General features: G+C 42.0%; 1 protein-coding gene across 4 annotated transcripts in view; it reads right to left on the bottom strand.

Annotated features, from left to right (window-relative positions):
• The window catches only part of CARS2 (cysteinyl-tRNA synthetase 2, mitochondrial), a 1,053,801-nt gene that overhangs the window by 108,349 nt on the left and 929,160 nt on the right, over window positions 1-16,292 (bottom strand). For all 4 annotated transcript variants that reach the window (XM_044072656.1, XM_044072657.1, XM_044072658.1 and 1 more), the window contains one exon: window positions 7,605-7,743. In XM_044072656.1, the coding sequence (XP_043928591.1) occupies window positions 7,605-7,743 (139 nt within the window). The remainder of the gene's footprint in view (window positions 1-7,604; window positions 7,744-16,292) is intronic.

Genomic DNA, 16,292 nt, shown 5'->3' with positions numbered 1-16,292 from the left:
TCTAGACCTCAGAGCAACCCTGACAATGTTTGTACCGAAAAACATGTCTCAGTATCCATTTCTGATGTTCATCGTGCATACAGCTGCCATCAACACAGCAGTCGCCACAGAGGTCTGGCGTGGGGGTCAGGGGGGTTGCGGTCGGCGGTAATCACTTCTTCCAAGTAGTGCCGGATCTGGGGGTATAAGTTCTGACGTCAGCCATTTAGGGTGGTAAAAAAGCAGAAGCTTCTGTCTTCTTCATCGGGTCTTTCTGCTGCCGTTTGCGGTCAAGTTTAGAAGATCGGTCGTAATAGCTCTTCTTGAGTGGTCCAGCCCCGCGATTTCTTCTTAAAGTACACAGAAAGCACTTAAACTTTTCTACCGATGTGCAACAAACTGAAGAAGCAAATGCCGCCATTGCAGAAGCAAGCCAGCATGAGACCCATATTTCTATTCCCCATCTCGGGTCTTTCCCCGGCCCATTTTACCTGGCCTCGTTTTGTGTCACACAGTGCCGTTGATTTCTTAGCACAAGTTTATTTTATCAAAGTAGCAATTATAACAAAAATATAATATTTTTTCGCCTATAAAACCGATAAAGATAAGGACCGAAAAGACAGTTCATAAGAGGCATAGCGGTAGGACGAACTACACCGACTGACCTCTTTCGGCCGTCAGCACGCCTCGCTTCTTCTCAGCGGCATGCTCCTTCAGCCTGACTGGCTTGACGCTATTTGGCGCTGCTCTTCTGTGCACCCTGGCGCCCTCTTTGGCCTGCCACCAGAGTGGCAGCCCAGGGGAAACTACCACCCTGAACAGGCCTCTTTCAACCTGCCTTCTTCCACTTCCTTCTTCTTCCATTAAAGGAAGGCTTCTTTTCTATCTAAGCCATGCATGCATTCTAGACATCAGCCCTAAGGGCTCTCTAAAAGCCCATGCCCTAAAAGCAGATGCTCCAAAATGGCTGAGGATTTGATTACTCTTTATCAGGGCCCCAACCCTCTCTGGACAAAGCTCAGCCTTCCCCTGAAGAAGAATACCCTTCGACCCCAGAACATACCACCTCGGACCAACATTGATGACCTGAACATTCACTCCCCTTTTGAAGATTCCTCCTGGCAGAGGAGATTCATGTCCATTCCCTGGATCTCTACTCTACCTGGAGGGAACCTTTCAGGGGGAACACTTCAGGGAACAGGCCAAGATGGGAAGGCCACTCCCAAACTCAGACTCAATTCCTCTTGCTCCCTCAGCTCAGGCCTCTGGCTATCCCTCCTGTTTATCCTCCTGTAGATGACATATTAGATGATGTATTCAGCAGCCCCAGCCTTTTACCTCCAGCTCCCTCCAGCTCCAACTGGGTATTACAGGTGGGGATGATCCTGATTCACAATTTACAAACAAAAATGCATGACCTGACCCGGAGACCATTCAGGGTCCCAAGGGAATTAAAGGCCTCCACTGCAAAAATCCATTACCTTCAGGTTCCATATGTTAAAGTATCAACAGTTTTGTTATCTCAGTTGAAAAGTAAAATGTCACAACCTGAACAACCAGAAAAGATGTATTGTTTGGTGTTAAAGCTGAGGAGGTATTAAAGAAAATGGAGGGCAAAATCAATGCAAACAGTGAAAGATTTCCTACAGGTACAACCTTTGGTCCTTTCCAGCCACGGACAGACCTCAAATAGGTAGATACAGGGGATCATTTAGGAAGGCAATGGCAAGCCAACACCACACACCAGGTGGGTGAGGATAGTTCACAGCCATTCAGAAAGCAGAACCAATGACTTTTTTGCAGCAAGACAAATGGATCCTGGACATTATAGACAGAGCTACATATTCCCCTTCCAAAATGAGAGGCATGCCAAACCTGCCACACAATCAAAGGGGAGCACAACAAAAAAATTTCAGATCATGGAACATGAAAGCTATTCAAGAGGGTACCTGCACAGAACAGGGTCAAGGTTTTTTTTCAGACTATTCTTCCTGGTAAAGAAAGGGCAAAGATTGAGACCTATTTTGGACCTATCCATCTTAAACACATATTTAAAATTCAAGATGCTCACATTAGCAGCTTCTTCCCATGCTGGGCAAGGAGTCTTGGCTGGTAACATTGGACCTCATGTCCCAATCAGATAAGATTGTACCTCAGATTTCTTGCAGGTTCAACCCATTATCAATTCTCTGCATTGCCAAATGCCTAACATCAGTAATTGTGCCTGATCAGCAAACACATACTTCTGAAACACCTGGCGTTTGTAATAATGTTGTTGAATTCTCTGGGATACACAGTCAACAAAAATCAAGACTAATACCCTCTCAAACAATAATTTTCCTGGGTGACAGCTTGAATACAAAACCCAGATGGCCTACCTCAACCTTCACACTCAGGCTGACTGCAAGGAAAATCCTGCAGGCTCTGGGATTCATGGCATCTTGCATCCTACTAATCCCATGTGCAAAGCTGCATATGAGGAAACTTCAATGGTACCTAAAAACTTATGGTCTCAACACAGCCACAGTTTGGAAACAGCTATACCACTGATTCCATGTCTTCAAAGGAATTTCTGTGGTGGGCTCAAGCATGCCAAAGAAACATAGGTCTCCCATTCTGCAAGCCTCAAGCAAATCAAGTCATCACAACAGGCGTCTCGGACTCGCTGGGGCGCACATGACAGATCGGTGCATTCAGGGCAAATGGTCCCAAAACACATCAATCAAAATGCTAGCAGTAATAAATGCTATTATGGTTTCAAAGACCTACTGCATCCAGGCCAGCTATTGATAAGGACAGACAACACCACAGTGATGTGGTAGATAAACAAACAGGGGAACCCATTCATACCCCTATGCAGGCTAGCCATGTCTCTTTGGAACATGGCTCTGGAATCAGTTCCTGCCAGGCAAGGAAAACACGCTGGCAGACAACCTAAGCAGAAATATGACAGATCCGAATGGAAGTTGCATCCTCAAGTTTTACAAAGATAATTCAAGCATGGGAAGGCCAGACATAGATCTCTTTGCCACCCACAGAAATTACCAATTGACAAAATTCTGCTCAAGGACCTTTCATCCACAGGCCTGGAAAGTGGACACTCTCTTTCAGTTGGACAACAATGACAGTTTATGCCTTTCCACCTCTTCCTCTGCTGCCCAAAGTTCAGAGCAGACAGACCAAAGATGATTCTCATTGCTCCAGACTGGCCAAGACAACACTGGTACCCACTCCAGGGGAGCCTGACACATTCCCAACCATGGATCCTGCCTCTAATGCCTCTTCTACTAACTCAGCACAACTTCAAAACTCTTCGCAGTCAGCTGAAAACACTCAATCTAGCATGGAGGATTCCTTAAATTCAAAACAGACCCTACTCTCCAAGGAGGTGCAGGATGTCATTTTGGAGGCCAGAAGGCCTTCTACTAGAAAAGCCTACCTGTTTTGTGCCTGGAATCAGAAAAAGGGTCAGAATCCTGAAATACTGAATTTACCTCAAATATTACAGTACCTAGCTGAGATACTAAACAGTGGACTTTCATTCTCCTCCATCAAAATCCATGCCTCAGCCATTTCTGCAGAATACAACACTGATCCTCCTTTATTCGCTCACCCCCTCTTAAGACAGTTCCTCAGAGGGGCTAAGAATATAAAACCCCCAAGGAAGCAACCAGTACCTGCTTGGGACCTCAATTTCATTCTAGAAAAACTGACCCTGCCTCCTTTTGAGCCAGCTGCTTCTACAGAACTGCAATATTTGTCATGGAAAACAGCCTTCCTTCTGGCTATCACCTCAGCACTACAAGCCCTCATGGCTGTGCAGCCTTTCATCATTTTCCATCAGGACAGAGTTTTCTTACGAACCAACCCTTCTTTTATGCCAAAGGTAGTATCCAGGGTAGCCTTGAATCAGGCTATCCACTTACCTACCTTTTACCCTAATCCACAAAACAATGGGGACAGACTACTACATTCCTTGGACATTCACAGACAGCTCTGTTATTATTTTGACAGAACAAAGCCTTTCAGAAAATCAGAGCAACTCTTTGTGTCCTATGCTACAGGTGCTCAAGGGAAGCCTATTTCCAAACAGACAATCTCAAAATGGATAGCCCACTGCATTCACTTTTGTTACTCTTTTCATGGTAAAAGGCATCAGATCTCACTCCACAAGGGCCACAGCTACCTCTGCAGCTTTCCTCAGGGGGGTTCCTACCAAAGATATTTTGGAAGCAGCCACTTGGAGTTCTGTACATACTTTCTCCAAGCACTATCACCTACCATTATACTCCAAATCTCTTTGCCACTGCAGTCTTGCAGGGCATCCTGGCTCCTCCTGGTTCCAGTGCCTACCACCAGCTTTGGGATTCTACCCATCTGTTATGACTGCAGCTGTATGCACGATGAACATAGTACAGTTTTGCACCTACCATAAATGTAGATGTTCTGCTGCAGTCCAGGTTTCCTCCCTCCTTCCCTCTTGGGACAGTCCTAATGGCCAACACCTCCTCATACAACATGATTGGGGTATTCTTTTATAGTGTATTTGCTTGCAACTACTGTTTTTTGATTTTATTGCATTGCATTATTACATAAATTTATGTTTTGCCTTCCTTCTGGGGGCACCTGACATCTGGGGCAAGAAAATGGTTCTTTTATACCCTGTCGACATCCGGACCTAAACTTTGGAATTTGGCCGACTGAGGACTCGCCTGAAGGCAGGAAAACCCCACCTGTTATGGCTGCAGCTGTATTAGCACTCGAACATCTACATTTATGGTAGGTACAAAACTGTACTTTTCTGATGATGTCCCAGTTGTTCCCAAAGTTGAACATTCCTTGAAGACAGTCCCCATTGCCAGATCTAATTCTGACTTTTATGTAACATGACCAGGTCATATTTCTAGACCTAGTGTAAAATACACAGCAACCTGGACATGATTATTTTATGTGTGTCTGATTTTGTATGACTGCAGGTCAAAGAATTAGCTCTGTATAACTGCACGTCAAAAGATCATTTCTGTATAATTGCATACCACTGAATACTATCATTTAATGTATGAGCTAATTCTTAAAGAGGGAGTGTGTGTATGTACCTTTAAGAAGCATTTCCAGATGTAGTCACGTGCATATAAAATAACGAGCAAGTGAAGGCAGCAGTGCCATTTTGAGAGAACAGCCAGAGTGTTAACATGCATGAGTGTGGTAGTCAGTCTGTTTATAAGTTTATTTAAGTTTACATTATAAAGACTCATTCCCGATGTGTTTGTGTGTAATAAAGCTGCTTGAACTGAACCCACAACCACTTGTCTGTTTTATCCTGACTGGACCAGCGACATAAATGTTTCTTTTTCCTAACGTATCTCATCAACTCATTGGTCACAACAACAGCACAGTAAAAATTACACTCAACTATGTGAAAAGTCCACCAAGAAAGTTGTCAAAAGGATCTTTTCCAGAGGATCTCTGAACTATGATGCAGGAAGGTCTTACAGCAGTTTCACAGCTAAGTACACCAGGGAGGAATAAAACTCAGGCAACTAAAGTACACAGTTAAGGGACTAAAGGCTTAAAAAGGCTCAGGAAAACAATCTCTTGCACATCCTGTCTGAAGTTCTGGGCTTGTTAATTTGCTGTAAGGTTGAAAGGGGTCTCTGAGACCTATGTAAGACTGGAGAACATACAGAGGAATTTTCAGTAGCATTTTTGAACAGGATATAACTCTATTCCTCTCAAAGGTTTACAGAGTGGAGCCACCTTCTTAGGAATAGGAGGAGATGAATCAGGATGCTTCCATGCCTGTAAAACTGACATCATAAATGACATACTAAAATCCAGGGGTATGTGTGCGTGTGTGTGTGTGTGTGTGTGTGTGTGTGTGTGTGTGTGTGTGTGTGTGTGTGTGTGTGTGTGTGTGTGTGTGTGTGTGTGTATGCGTGTGTGACTGTGGGTGGGTGGAAGGAGTTGATGACCAAAGGTTTCTTATCCTTTTTCTTCAGAGAGTGAAGATACTGGTTTAAGCACTCCTGGAGAGAAAGCAGAGGAGTGACAGCAGACTACTTAATGCTGGACTTTATGACACTAAACATGTTCTCCAGAAGGAAGGTATATGAAGAGGAAGTCTCATTACCTTTGTTTTTCCCTGAAAAAGAATGCCCTTTCCGTGGGGATAATGACAGGAAAAGAGTCCCTCTCCTTCCACTGATTCAAGAAGGGATGACCCAAGCTCATCTAAAGCTCAAGGTTAAAAGCAAATGGCAGCTGAGAAGTAGCTGTCAAGTGACAGGGCCTCAATGTTCAGCAAAACACATGTTGAATAAGGCCTTGGTCAAGAGAAGCCTGCATCAGGCCAAGTATATGTGCCAAACTGTGCTAAGGGCATGCTCCCAAACTCAGCAGGGCAAGTCCTAAAGGCATCAAACAACTTGTATGTGTCCACTGTATGCACTGAAATGGAGCTGGATAATCCACAGATTCTCTTCAGTTCTAAATGACATGCCTTCTTCACTGTAGGGAGGAGGCAAAAGAGCAGCTTCTCTGTTCATGAATTCAGTGAGAGAAACCTAACTGGGGAACTCAAGGGACTGCTCTGTGTGAGTTGGCAAGATGCGAGCAGTCTCTGGTCACTCCAGTGTATTCACTCACTGCATTTTTTGGGGTGCACCTCACAATCTGCTTTTGTCACTGCCAATGGTAGGTGCAAGTTTAATACCTCTTCAGTCAAGGCACAGCTCATGAATCATGAGCTCTATCAGGCCACCTAGTCAATGCACTTTGTTCATAAACGCCATAAGTGTGTGACTGTGGGTGGGTGGAAATTCCAAACTAGTAAAACATGAAAAACCATAATGGTATCCTTAAAAACGGCTTTATTGCAATAAAATACTGAAATTAAGTGCTTTCGTCTTATGTTCTAAGACTTCATTAGACAATTTTAAAACAGCCGTTTAAACAAGTACATAAAGAAGCGGTAAATGATCACATGACTGAGTGTTATCCTGCTTAAAGAAATAATGTAACATTTTAAACATGCTGCTACAATGTTAAATCTCTGTTCTACTCTATGATGTCAAGACATAGTTCATGCTGACCAACCTTCATAACTGCCATCTCCTATGCTGTTGGGAAGGCCTTGAGCTTCTTTTGTCATCTCATGTGGGTGGACAGTCTGAACAGCCAGCACTCTGACAGTGTTTCATGTGATGCACATCACCTGTAGCATATCAACAGTGCTACTGAAAGCTCTGATTTGTTTCCTGTCAAATACAGGAGCACATAGAAAGTTTCTGTGATTTAGGCCCTGAAAAGAGATGCTTTTCGATTATGTATGTTAGGACTGTAGTCTAAGATGTGCGAGAAGCAGAAAAGATCTGGGGAGCACAGGATTCATACCATCTACTCAGACCAGTGCATGAAGTCATGCTGCAAGCTGGCCAGATGTGTCTACAATTTCAAAACTGTGAACTAGAGAAATGTTAGAAATGTACCAAGCTGGAGAGCTTATTATAGGAAAACGCAACAGTTACAGAATACAGGATGGTTTGACCTTACATGTACTATTACAAATACCATTAAATCATGTGTCTTAGAATGAAGGAATTAAAGGCAGTAATCTGCTAACTCACCTTTCCCAAAGAAGATTTTCATCAACAGGGTTGCAGGTGAGCTGTCCTCTCATATATGCAGAGGCTTCACTGATAAATGATGTAATTCCATGAAGCAGACCTTTGGCTTCATCCATGCTGGTTTCACTGTACTCGATTGCTAAGGGAAAGAGAAGAAAAAATGTTTTTGCAATACTGTTAGACTAATACAAACCTCCTTGCATTTTAGGAAAAAGGAAACATTTTATATTTGGAATATCATTACAGTAAGAACCTTCTTGCATGTTATGACCTCCAAAGCCAGCAAAACTGTCTCTCAAAACTTACCAAAAATGAGGAGTGGTTGGACCATAGTGGGGTCAGGGAGAAGAGAAGGGGTGGAAAATAGGTGGATCATTCCAAATATTCTTGTTCATAGGTTGGTACAAGGCTATCGGCCCTAGGGCCTATACAAGCCTAGCAATAACAATTCCCTGACTATTTCTTCCCACAATATTTACTTCCCTGGACCCCTGTCTAACAGGGTAACTGACATGATCCCCGGGGTAAATTTCCTATCTCCCATCCAGTCGTCAAGGTTCCTTCTGAAGAGGGCCAAGGAGGCGCTCTGCTAGACATGTATGGACAGTCTGTTCCAGAGTATGGGGAGTCTCTGGGTCAGGAACCTATCCCTCCTAGGGAGCATGTTTTGTTCATTGTGATGACAAGGTTTAGTTCCCTGGAGCATGTGGCTCTGATGGATTAGGATTTCTATAAGTGTAGCATGTCCAACAGCGCTGGGTTTGACATGGCCTTATATGTTAAGCAGAGATCGCCTCTGAGTAAACAATATGTGACAGAGTACAGCTGGAGATTTTTTAGTCGGTCAGCATAGGGCATCTGCTTTAGGCCCGTGATTCTTTTAGTGAGGTGTTTCTGCGGCCTTCCCAGTTGTTGCAGATGTCTTATGAGGTACATAACAAATGGGGCGTTGCACTCTATGATGAGTCTAATGAGGGATGAGTACAGTGGGACAATGACCTCCTTTTTTCTGGATGAAAAGCATTTAGTGATGAGGTGTGCCACACAGAAGGATTTCCTGAATGTAGTGGCGATGTGATTATCGAAGGTGAGACCACTGTCCACCTGTGTACCTAAGTCTCTTATCACACTTTCAGTGTTTAGTGTACTGCCACCTATGTGGTAATTCATGGGTACATGGTTTTTCCCAAAGGGGATACTTATACACTTCTTGGCATTGAGCTTGAGCCCATGACTCTGGCACCAAGAATCTGTTTCTCTAAGGCCCTTTTTTAGAATATCCACATCATCTGGGGATTCAGTAATGGCTTCCAGTTTGCAGTCATCTGTGAACTTTGTTAGCCAGAGTCCCTCAGTGTTGGCCTGTACTTTAGAGAAGTAGATGTCAAACAAGAGCGGTCCCAGTACTGAACCCTGAGGTATTCCACTTGTCAACTGTCTGGAGCTGGATTTGGAGTCAGCTACTTTTACAGTGTGGGTTCTGTCAGTAAACCAGTTGGCAACCCATCAAGTGATGTAGGGATTTATGCCCAGCTTAGTAAGTTTATCTGTGATTCCAGAGTGGGGAATTGTGTTGAAGGCCTTGGCGAGGTCTGGATAGGCTGTGTAGACTGCCTTACCCTTGTCCTCATCTCTGGAGACTGATTTGAAGAAGTCAATCAGGTTCAGGAGACACGATCGGCCCTTCACGAACCCAAACTGGGTGGGGTCCAGTGCTTGAAGTTTGCCAATGTCTTTGTTTATAAATTCCATGATAATACGTTCCATGGTCTTGCAGATCAGGCTCATCAAACTGATGGGACAGTAGTTCCCAGGATCCAAGTCGGATCCCCCCTTGTGGAGTGAGATAACTGTAGCTGTGTGCCACTCAGTGGGCACGAAGCCTGAGGTGAGGCTATGATTAAACATGACACTTAGGTGAGGTGCCAGTTCAGTTTGTAGTTCATGTAGTACACAGCCCGTGATGTCATCTGGTCCCATGGATGCAGCATTCTTAGCTTTGGAGAGTGCAGTTTTTGCCTGTGTGGTCGTGATTACTGGAATTTGACAATCTTTCTGTATTGAGATGGGCCCTTTAGGGAGTGAGGTGGGGAGTTGGCACTGAATCGATCTGCCAGGATATTGGCAGTGTCCTTGGGATGAGTATATTTAATGCCATTCTGTTGTAGCTCAGAGCAGATCTCAGCATTGCCATTTAGATTCTTGACATTGCTATAGAATGCCTTGTGGTTGTCTTTGGAATCTTTGGCAATTTTATTTTCATAACTAGCTTTGGTGGATTTTATGAGGGATCGCAGCTTCTTACTGAGGCTGGTAAGGGAGTTTTTTGCATACTGGGATTTTCCTCTTTTCTGCAACAGTTTCTTCATTCTGTTGTACAGTTTGTTTATGACAGGCGACCACCAGATTGGCTTCCTTTTTTTGGAGGAGAATGTCTTGGTTCTATTTGGGATGGCACAATTCATGCATGAGTGGATGTGCTCGTACAGTGCTTTAGCGTAGGATTCAGCAGTCGAACTTTCAGTTCCCGTCTGCATGGGTGTCATGAAGTTTGTCACTTCTGACTTGAGTAGCATGAAGTTGGCCTTGGAGAAGTTTTTTTACGGATGTTTCTTTACTGGGGAGTTAGGATGGGATGTGGATGTCAAAGGTGATCAGCTTATGGTCAGACCTAATCAATGGGGGTGGTGACCACTGGTGTTGAGCATCGATTTCTCATGTCAGTAATGACCAGGTCCAGGACATTGGAGCCCCTGGTGGAGCTATGGATTAGTTGATCCAGGGCATTGGAATTTATGAATTCCAAGAACCGTTGGGCAAAGGTCTTGGTACACGAGCAGTTTTCCCCGTTAATGGCAGGGTAGCTGAAATCACCCAGTATTAGGGTGTTTGGTTGTATCTTAATATTTTCCAGTATGTTTAGAAAGGTGTAGTGAGAATCTTGTGGCATGGTGGGGGATCTGTAGCAAGCTACAATTTGGATTGCAGTCTTACCTAGTGTTAGTTGCACCTGGAGAATTTCAGATGCATTGTGTTGGGCATCAACTCATCAACTGCTCTGTTGGAGTTCTGTTCTTATGTATGGGCATCCATGGTGGATACCAAGGGGAATGCAGGGAAAATATGTACTGGAGACCAACAGGAGAATGGAATGGATGCTAAGAAAAGTACAAAGGAAAAACAATAATAAATAGACCAACACTAACTCACAGTGAAGGAAAACAAATGATTAAAATAAAAACACTACGTTACAGTAGCCATCCAGACAAATATCGCAAATTTAATTAGTAAGATTAAGCATTTTCATCTTTATAGTTATCTTCACTTGATGTCTTTAGTGAACAATGCTTGGCTCACTCAGCTCCCCTACCCTGCCCCCATTTCCAACCTGCCCCTACTACTTCTACATTTATTCTGGGTCTGTATTATAACATTGAAGTCTAAAAACACTGAATGTTATAAAATCGACCCCATTTAATCGAAACACCAGAAAACTGAACAGTCAGAATAGCGAATTTTTTCCCAGGGAAAAAATTTGCTGTTCCGACAAACATACACACAACTCAAGCACACCAAAATAAATAATCCACACACATGCACTTCACGAAACCCTACACTAAACCAGACATACACCACTAGCTACCCACTTACCTTAACCCAACCCTAAGGTCCCTAACTATCGCACACTCTCCTTACCCACTCCCTAACCCTCACGTCCACACAATCGCACATTTACCTGACCCACGCCCTAACCCTAACTTACCTAACCCACGCCCAATCGCACACTCACCTTCATTCACACACTTACCTTAACCCGGTCTGTAACCTTCACTCCACAGTTGAGGAAATAGTGAAGCTGCAGAAATGGCCCACTGAATACTTTCCCTAGGAAAGTATTTGGTGTTCTGCAGCTTTGCTATTTCAAGCATTCGCTCTACTGGGTTCGATATTATAACATTCAAAGTTTTTGAACTTCGATGTTATAATATAGACCCGTTTATTCTAACCCCAGATCACCTGACCACACCCTCCTCCAATCAACAACCTCTCATAAACACCCCTGTCAAATTTCTACCTTAAAAAGGTACATAGTATCTACTTGCCATGCATTCACACTCACACCCATACTTGAACCCCAAAACCAATAAGACCCAACCACTACTCCCTCATAAAATACCATCAATCCTAGGATTTCTCTTCCTAACCCTCACATACCTAACAAACATCACATCCTTATATACAAATACATCACTAGAAAACACATCATTCCACATAACACTTTCTTAAACAAATATACAATCACACATCTTTCCTATCTCTTCTACATTATTTAAAGACAGCTTAATCCTGCTTATTCATAAGTCTTGCACAACACCATCTTACACTATAAAAACATAATTTAGATCCAAGATAAACATAGTGCACACAATTAAACACACTGTTTATCACTACAAATCTACTTGTATCTGGAGACATACACCCAAACCCTGGACCACAAAACTCTCTACTCTCTGCTAGGCAAATCTTTGACCTATTGATTCTGAATGTCAGCATCAGAAGTATCTCTAACAAACTTTCTGCCCTACATGCATTTATAGCTCACTACTCCCCTGACATACTAACCATTACCGAGACATGGCTAAAACCTAGTACCCAAAATGAAGAAATTCTCCCACCAGGATATAATATCCTAAGACTGGACAGAGTGGGCAAAAAGGGAGGTGGAGTTGCTATCCTCTACAAAAATACAATCAACATCAAACCTCTACAAACCCCCATACCTTAATTTTAAAATGCTGAAACCTTAGGTTAAACCCTAAGCATAAATGACACAAAAACTATCATCATTCGCTCCTGTTATATTCCCCCATGTAATAACTCTCCCATCATTGAAAAAATGTTACAAATGGGCCACAGATAATTTCCCCCAAGAAACCATCTTACTAGGTGACCTGAACACTGATTGGTCAGCCTGTACCTCTAACAACCTCACTAACCATATTAATCGTTACAGTTTTGCCCAACTTATCCAAGAACCCACTACAATCGACAAAACAAACAAACAAACAAACAAACCCAGAAACAGTCTATTCTAGCTGGGACACTAGTTTACTACCCCAAATAAAACTATCAGACCTTCCTCCTGTTGAAACATACCAACATAGCCAAACCCATTGTTTTTAGACAAGTCAGAGATGATCGTAAACTAAATATACAAGAACTAAACAGTATTCTAAAACACAGTAACTGGAAACCACTATGAACCCTAAATCTAGACCAAGCCACTGACTACTTCAACAATATTCTCATCAATATCATTGATAGACTCGCAGCATTTAGGAAAATAAGAGCCAAGTCAAGCTACGCACCATGGCTAACTAGGGAAACTAGAGCCCTTCTGAAGTCAAGGCATAAGGCTTGGAGAATTTGGAAGAAATGCAATACTAGCCTAGCCAAACAAAGTTACCTACAACTTAGAAATCAGGCCAAGAGACAAACTAAACTCAGAGAAAAATTACTTCCACAATATCCAAAAGAAACATTCAAAAGATCCCCAAAGGTTTTGGCATGCCATTAACTCTCTCCTAAAACCAGGCAAAACTACCACTCCCACTCCTAACTCCACGAATGACAAGGACATTGCCTCCCAATTCAATCACCATTTCACAAAATCCATCTTAAAACTATCCTCCCAACTATCCAAAAACAGCCCTACATATAACCCAACCAAATGCCCTGACAACATCCCATCCTTTATGCTCTCATCCGTTCCCACATCAACAATTAAAACCACCTCCTAAAACTGAAACCTACCACCCTTGCCGCTGACAATCTACCAGCCAATTTCCTAAAAATGGCTGCTGAATCCTTATCCTACCCTATTTCTATTCTTATCAATCGCTCCATACAAGAAGCATATGTCCCACAGCTATGGAAGGTATCATACATTATTCCACTACATAAAGGTGAAAACTCTTACGAATACTCAAATTATCGCACCACTGCCATTCTACCCCCTTATCTAAAATACAAGAGAAATGTATACATTCTCAGGTAACACAATTCCTAAACTCACACCATCTCACAGCATGGCTTCCGACAACACCATAGCACAACCACCGCTCTGCTCTCTTTCACCAATCTGATAAATGAACATAGAAATAATAATAACTCTGTATCTGCAATATTTCTAGACCTCTCCAAAGCATTTGACATGGTTTCACATTCCTTACTACTAGACACCCTGACATCCCTATCCTTTGCCCTTTCCGCTATAGCCTGGTTTAAAAGCTGTCAAATTGGCAGCAATCTGTCCAGTGGCAAAGTGTACTATCCCCCTTACTCACAACTACCATAGGTGTACCACAAGGCTCCATATTAGGCCCACTTCTTTTCTCCATATTTACCAATAATCTCCATACCATCACACAGCATGCTTCACTTATACAATACGCTGACAGTTCAACTCTTATCTGTTCAGCTCCATCACTTACCATACTACAACAACTCACCCAGGAATCCTTTAGCTCTGTGGAAAGTTGGATCACTCAGATCCAACTTATCCTAAACCATAATAAAACGAAATTACTACTTTTCATCCCCAACAAAATAATTTCCACCCCTCTATCCTTCACCATTTCCTCCAAAAATGGCACTATTATCTCTCCCTCTGACCATACCAAACTCCTAGGCGTTGAAATTGAAAACAATCTACACTTCGACATCCACATTTCACAAACTATCAAAAAAGTCCATAAAAAAATGGGAACACTATATAAGCACAGGAAATCCCTCTCACAACAAGTACGGATTACCCTAGCACAAACTCACCTCTTGTCTACCCTAATGTATGCTGCTCTAATTCTTACCCACCTTAGAAAACTTGACCTTGCCAGACTCAAATCATGTTATAATAAAATCGCCAAGTTTGCAATCAACTCCACCTTTAGAACCCACCATTGCCAGGCTCTAAGGGAACTGCAATGGCTGGAACTTCCCCAACTATTAATCTATCACCAATTAGCCATTGCCTACAATGTGGTAACACATCCAGAAAAAAACCCTGCACTAGGCCAACTTCTCACCCACTATAATACAAATCGTCCTCTGCGATCTTCCGACAAACCTCTCCTCTGTATCTCTAGGGCTAACAATATTGCAAGAAAAGCACTGTTCTCCCACTCTATAGCTAGAACCTGGAATAATCTCCCTCCTGCTCTGATTTCTGCCCCTACCTCTTCTCACTTTAAAAACTCACTTAGAACACACAAAGAATAAGTGGCTATGCCCATGTATTACATAAGTCCTTAAAATTATTCCACTTATATACCTCGCTTCCTAATATACCTACTGTAATATATATTACAGTCTAGGTCTTGTCCTAATGCTGACTGAATTTGTATACTTATTCTGTTATTAACCACGTGTAACCATTTTTTCTGTATATATATATATATATATATATATATATATATATATATATATATAGATATTTATAGGTCTTGTTATGTCTTTTGCTGTATACTGGATTTTAACATATTTGAAAATTCTCTGTATACTGTATTTTAACATATTGTGTAAAATCTTACTTACTGTGGAGCTTTTCTCCCTGCCCCCCGCTGAAAATGGACCTGTGTCTAGTCGGACCATCCCAGTTAACAAATGTAAAATAAAAAAATAAAATAAAATAAAATGAAAACAACATAGGGACACTGAAAAACAACATTTTTGCAACCCCCATACTTAACTATATTAATGCAATGGTCATAAAGACATAGAAAAAAGGCAAAAAAAAAATACCCACAGCAAAACTTCTTTCCACTCATTAGTTGCAGAACTGCAATTCAAAAACTGACAAAACTGCAGTTACAGTTTCAATAACAGCAAAATATGCCAGCACCTACTAAACTAACACAGCAATTATAATTAGTTGACAGTTTTGAACAAAACCATGTAAAAATGAAACTCAGAATGCCCTTTGATTTAACAGACACAGTATCAATGTAGATGATAAATAAAAAGAGCCAACAATGTAACTACACATACCTCTAGAAACAAAAAGAAGAAAGTGTGGGTTACTCTAACACCGCAGTCAAATTTCTGGTTGAAACACGCAGAATGAGAAGTAACTCTGAGACACTCTGGGGATGCCCAAGTGTTGATAATTCCCCATGCATTCTGAGTTCACTACAGAAAAGGTCGTTACGAAGAACATCATGTTTTACATTCAGATGACCAGTAACAAGTAAAACATCTATTCAAATATAAAGGGTCCTGTTTTACAGTAAAACAGTTCCTCAGCTAGTCAACAATATCACAATTACTACCAGATACATGAATTCATATCTATTTCATATATAATTAATTAAAATTATGTCATAAAAACTTCTCTGGTAACTATTAAAAATGTTTAAACACTAGCCTAATAATATTGGCAATTAGTCTTTGATTAATGTCCTGGGTGCTGGATGGCCAGATGTGTAGGGGAGAAAAGTGGCTGATGGTTAACTCATGTTTTCCAGAGGTAGCACACAGGATTCACTTTGCAGCCTTCCATAACATTAGTACTGCCAGCGTGGCACATTAAATAGGTAAAACTGCAGCACATGAAGTATGACACACAAACAAAACATGCTCTCAACCACCTTAGCATCAGTGATCTCAAATGTACTGAGAAAAGAGGAAGGA

Source organism: Protopterus annectens, chromosome 5.part0 (assembly GCF_019279795.1).
Source record: "Protopterus annectens isolate FY-2018-M chromosome 5.part0, PAN1.0, whole genome shotgun sequence".
NCBI classification, from domain to species: domain Eukaryota; kingdom Metazoa; phylum Chordata; order Ceratodontiformes; family Protopteridae; genus Protopterus; species Protopterus annectens.
This window is presented reverse-complemented; position numbering and strand designations above follow the sequence as displayed.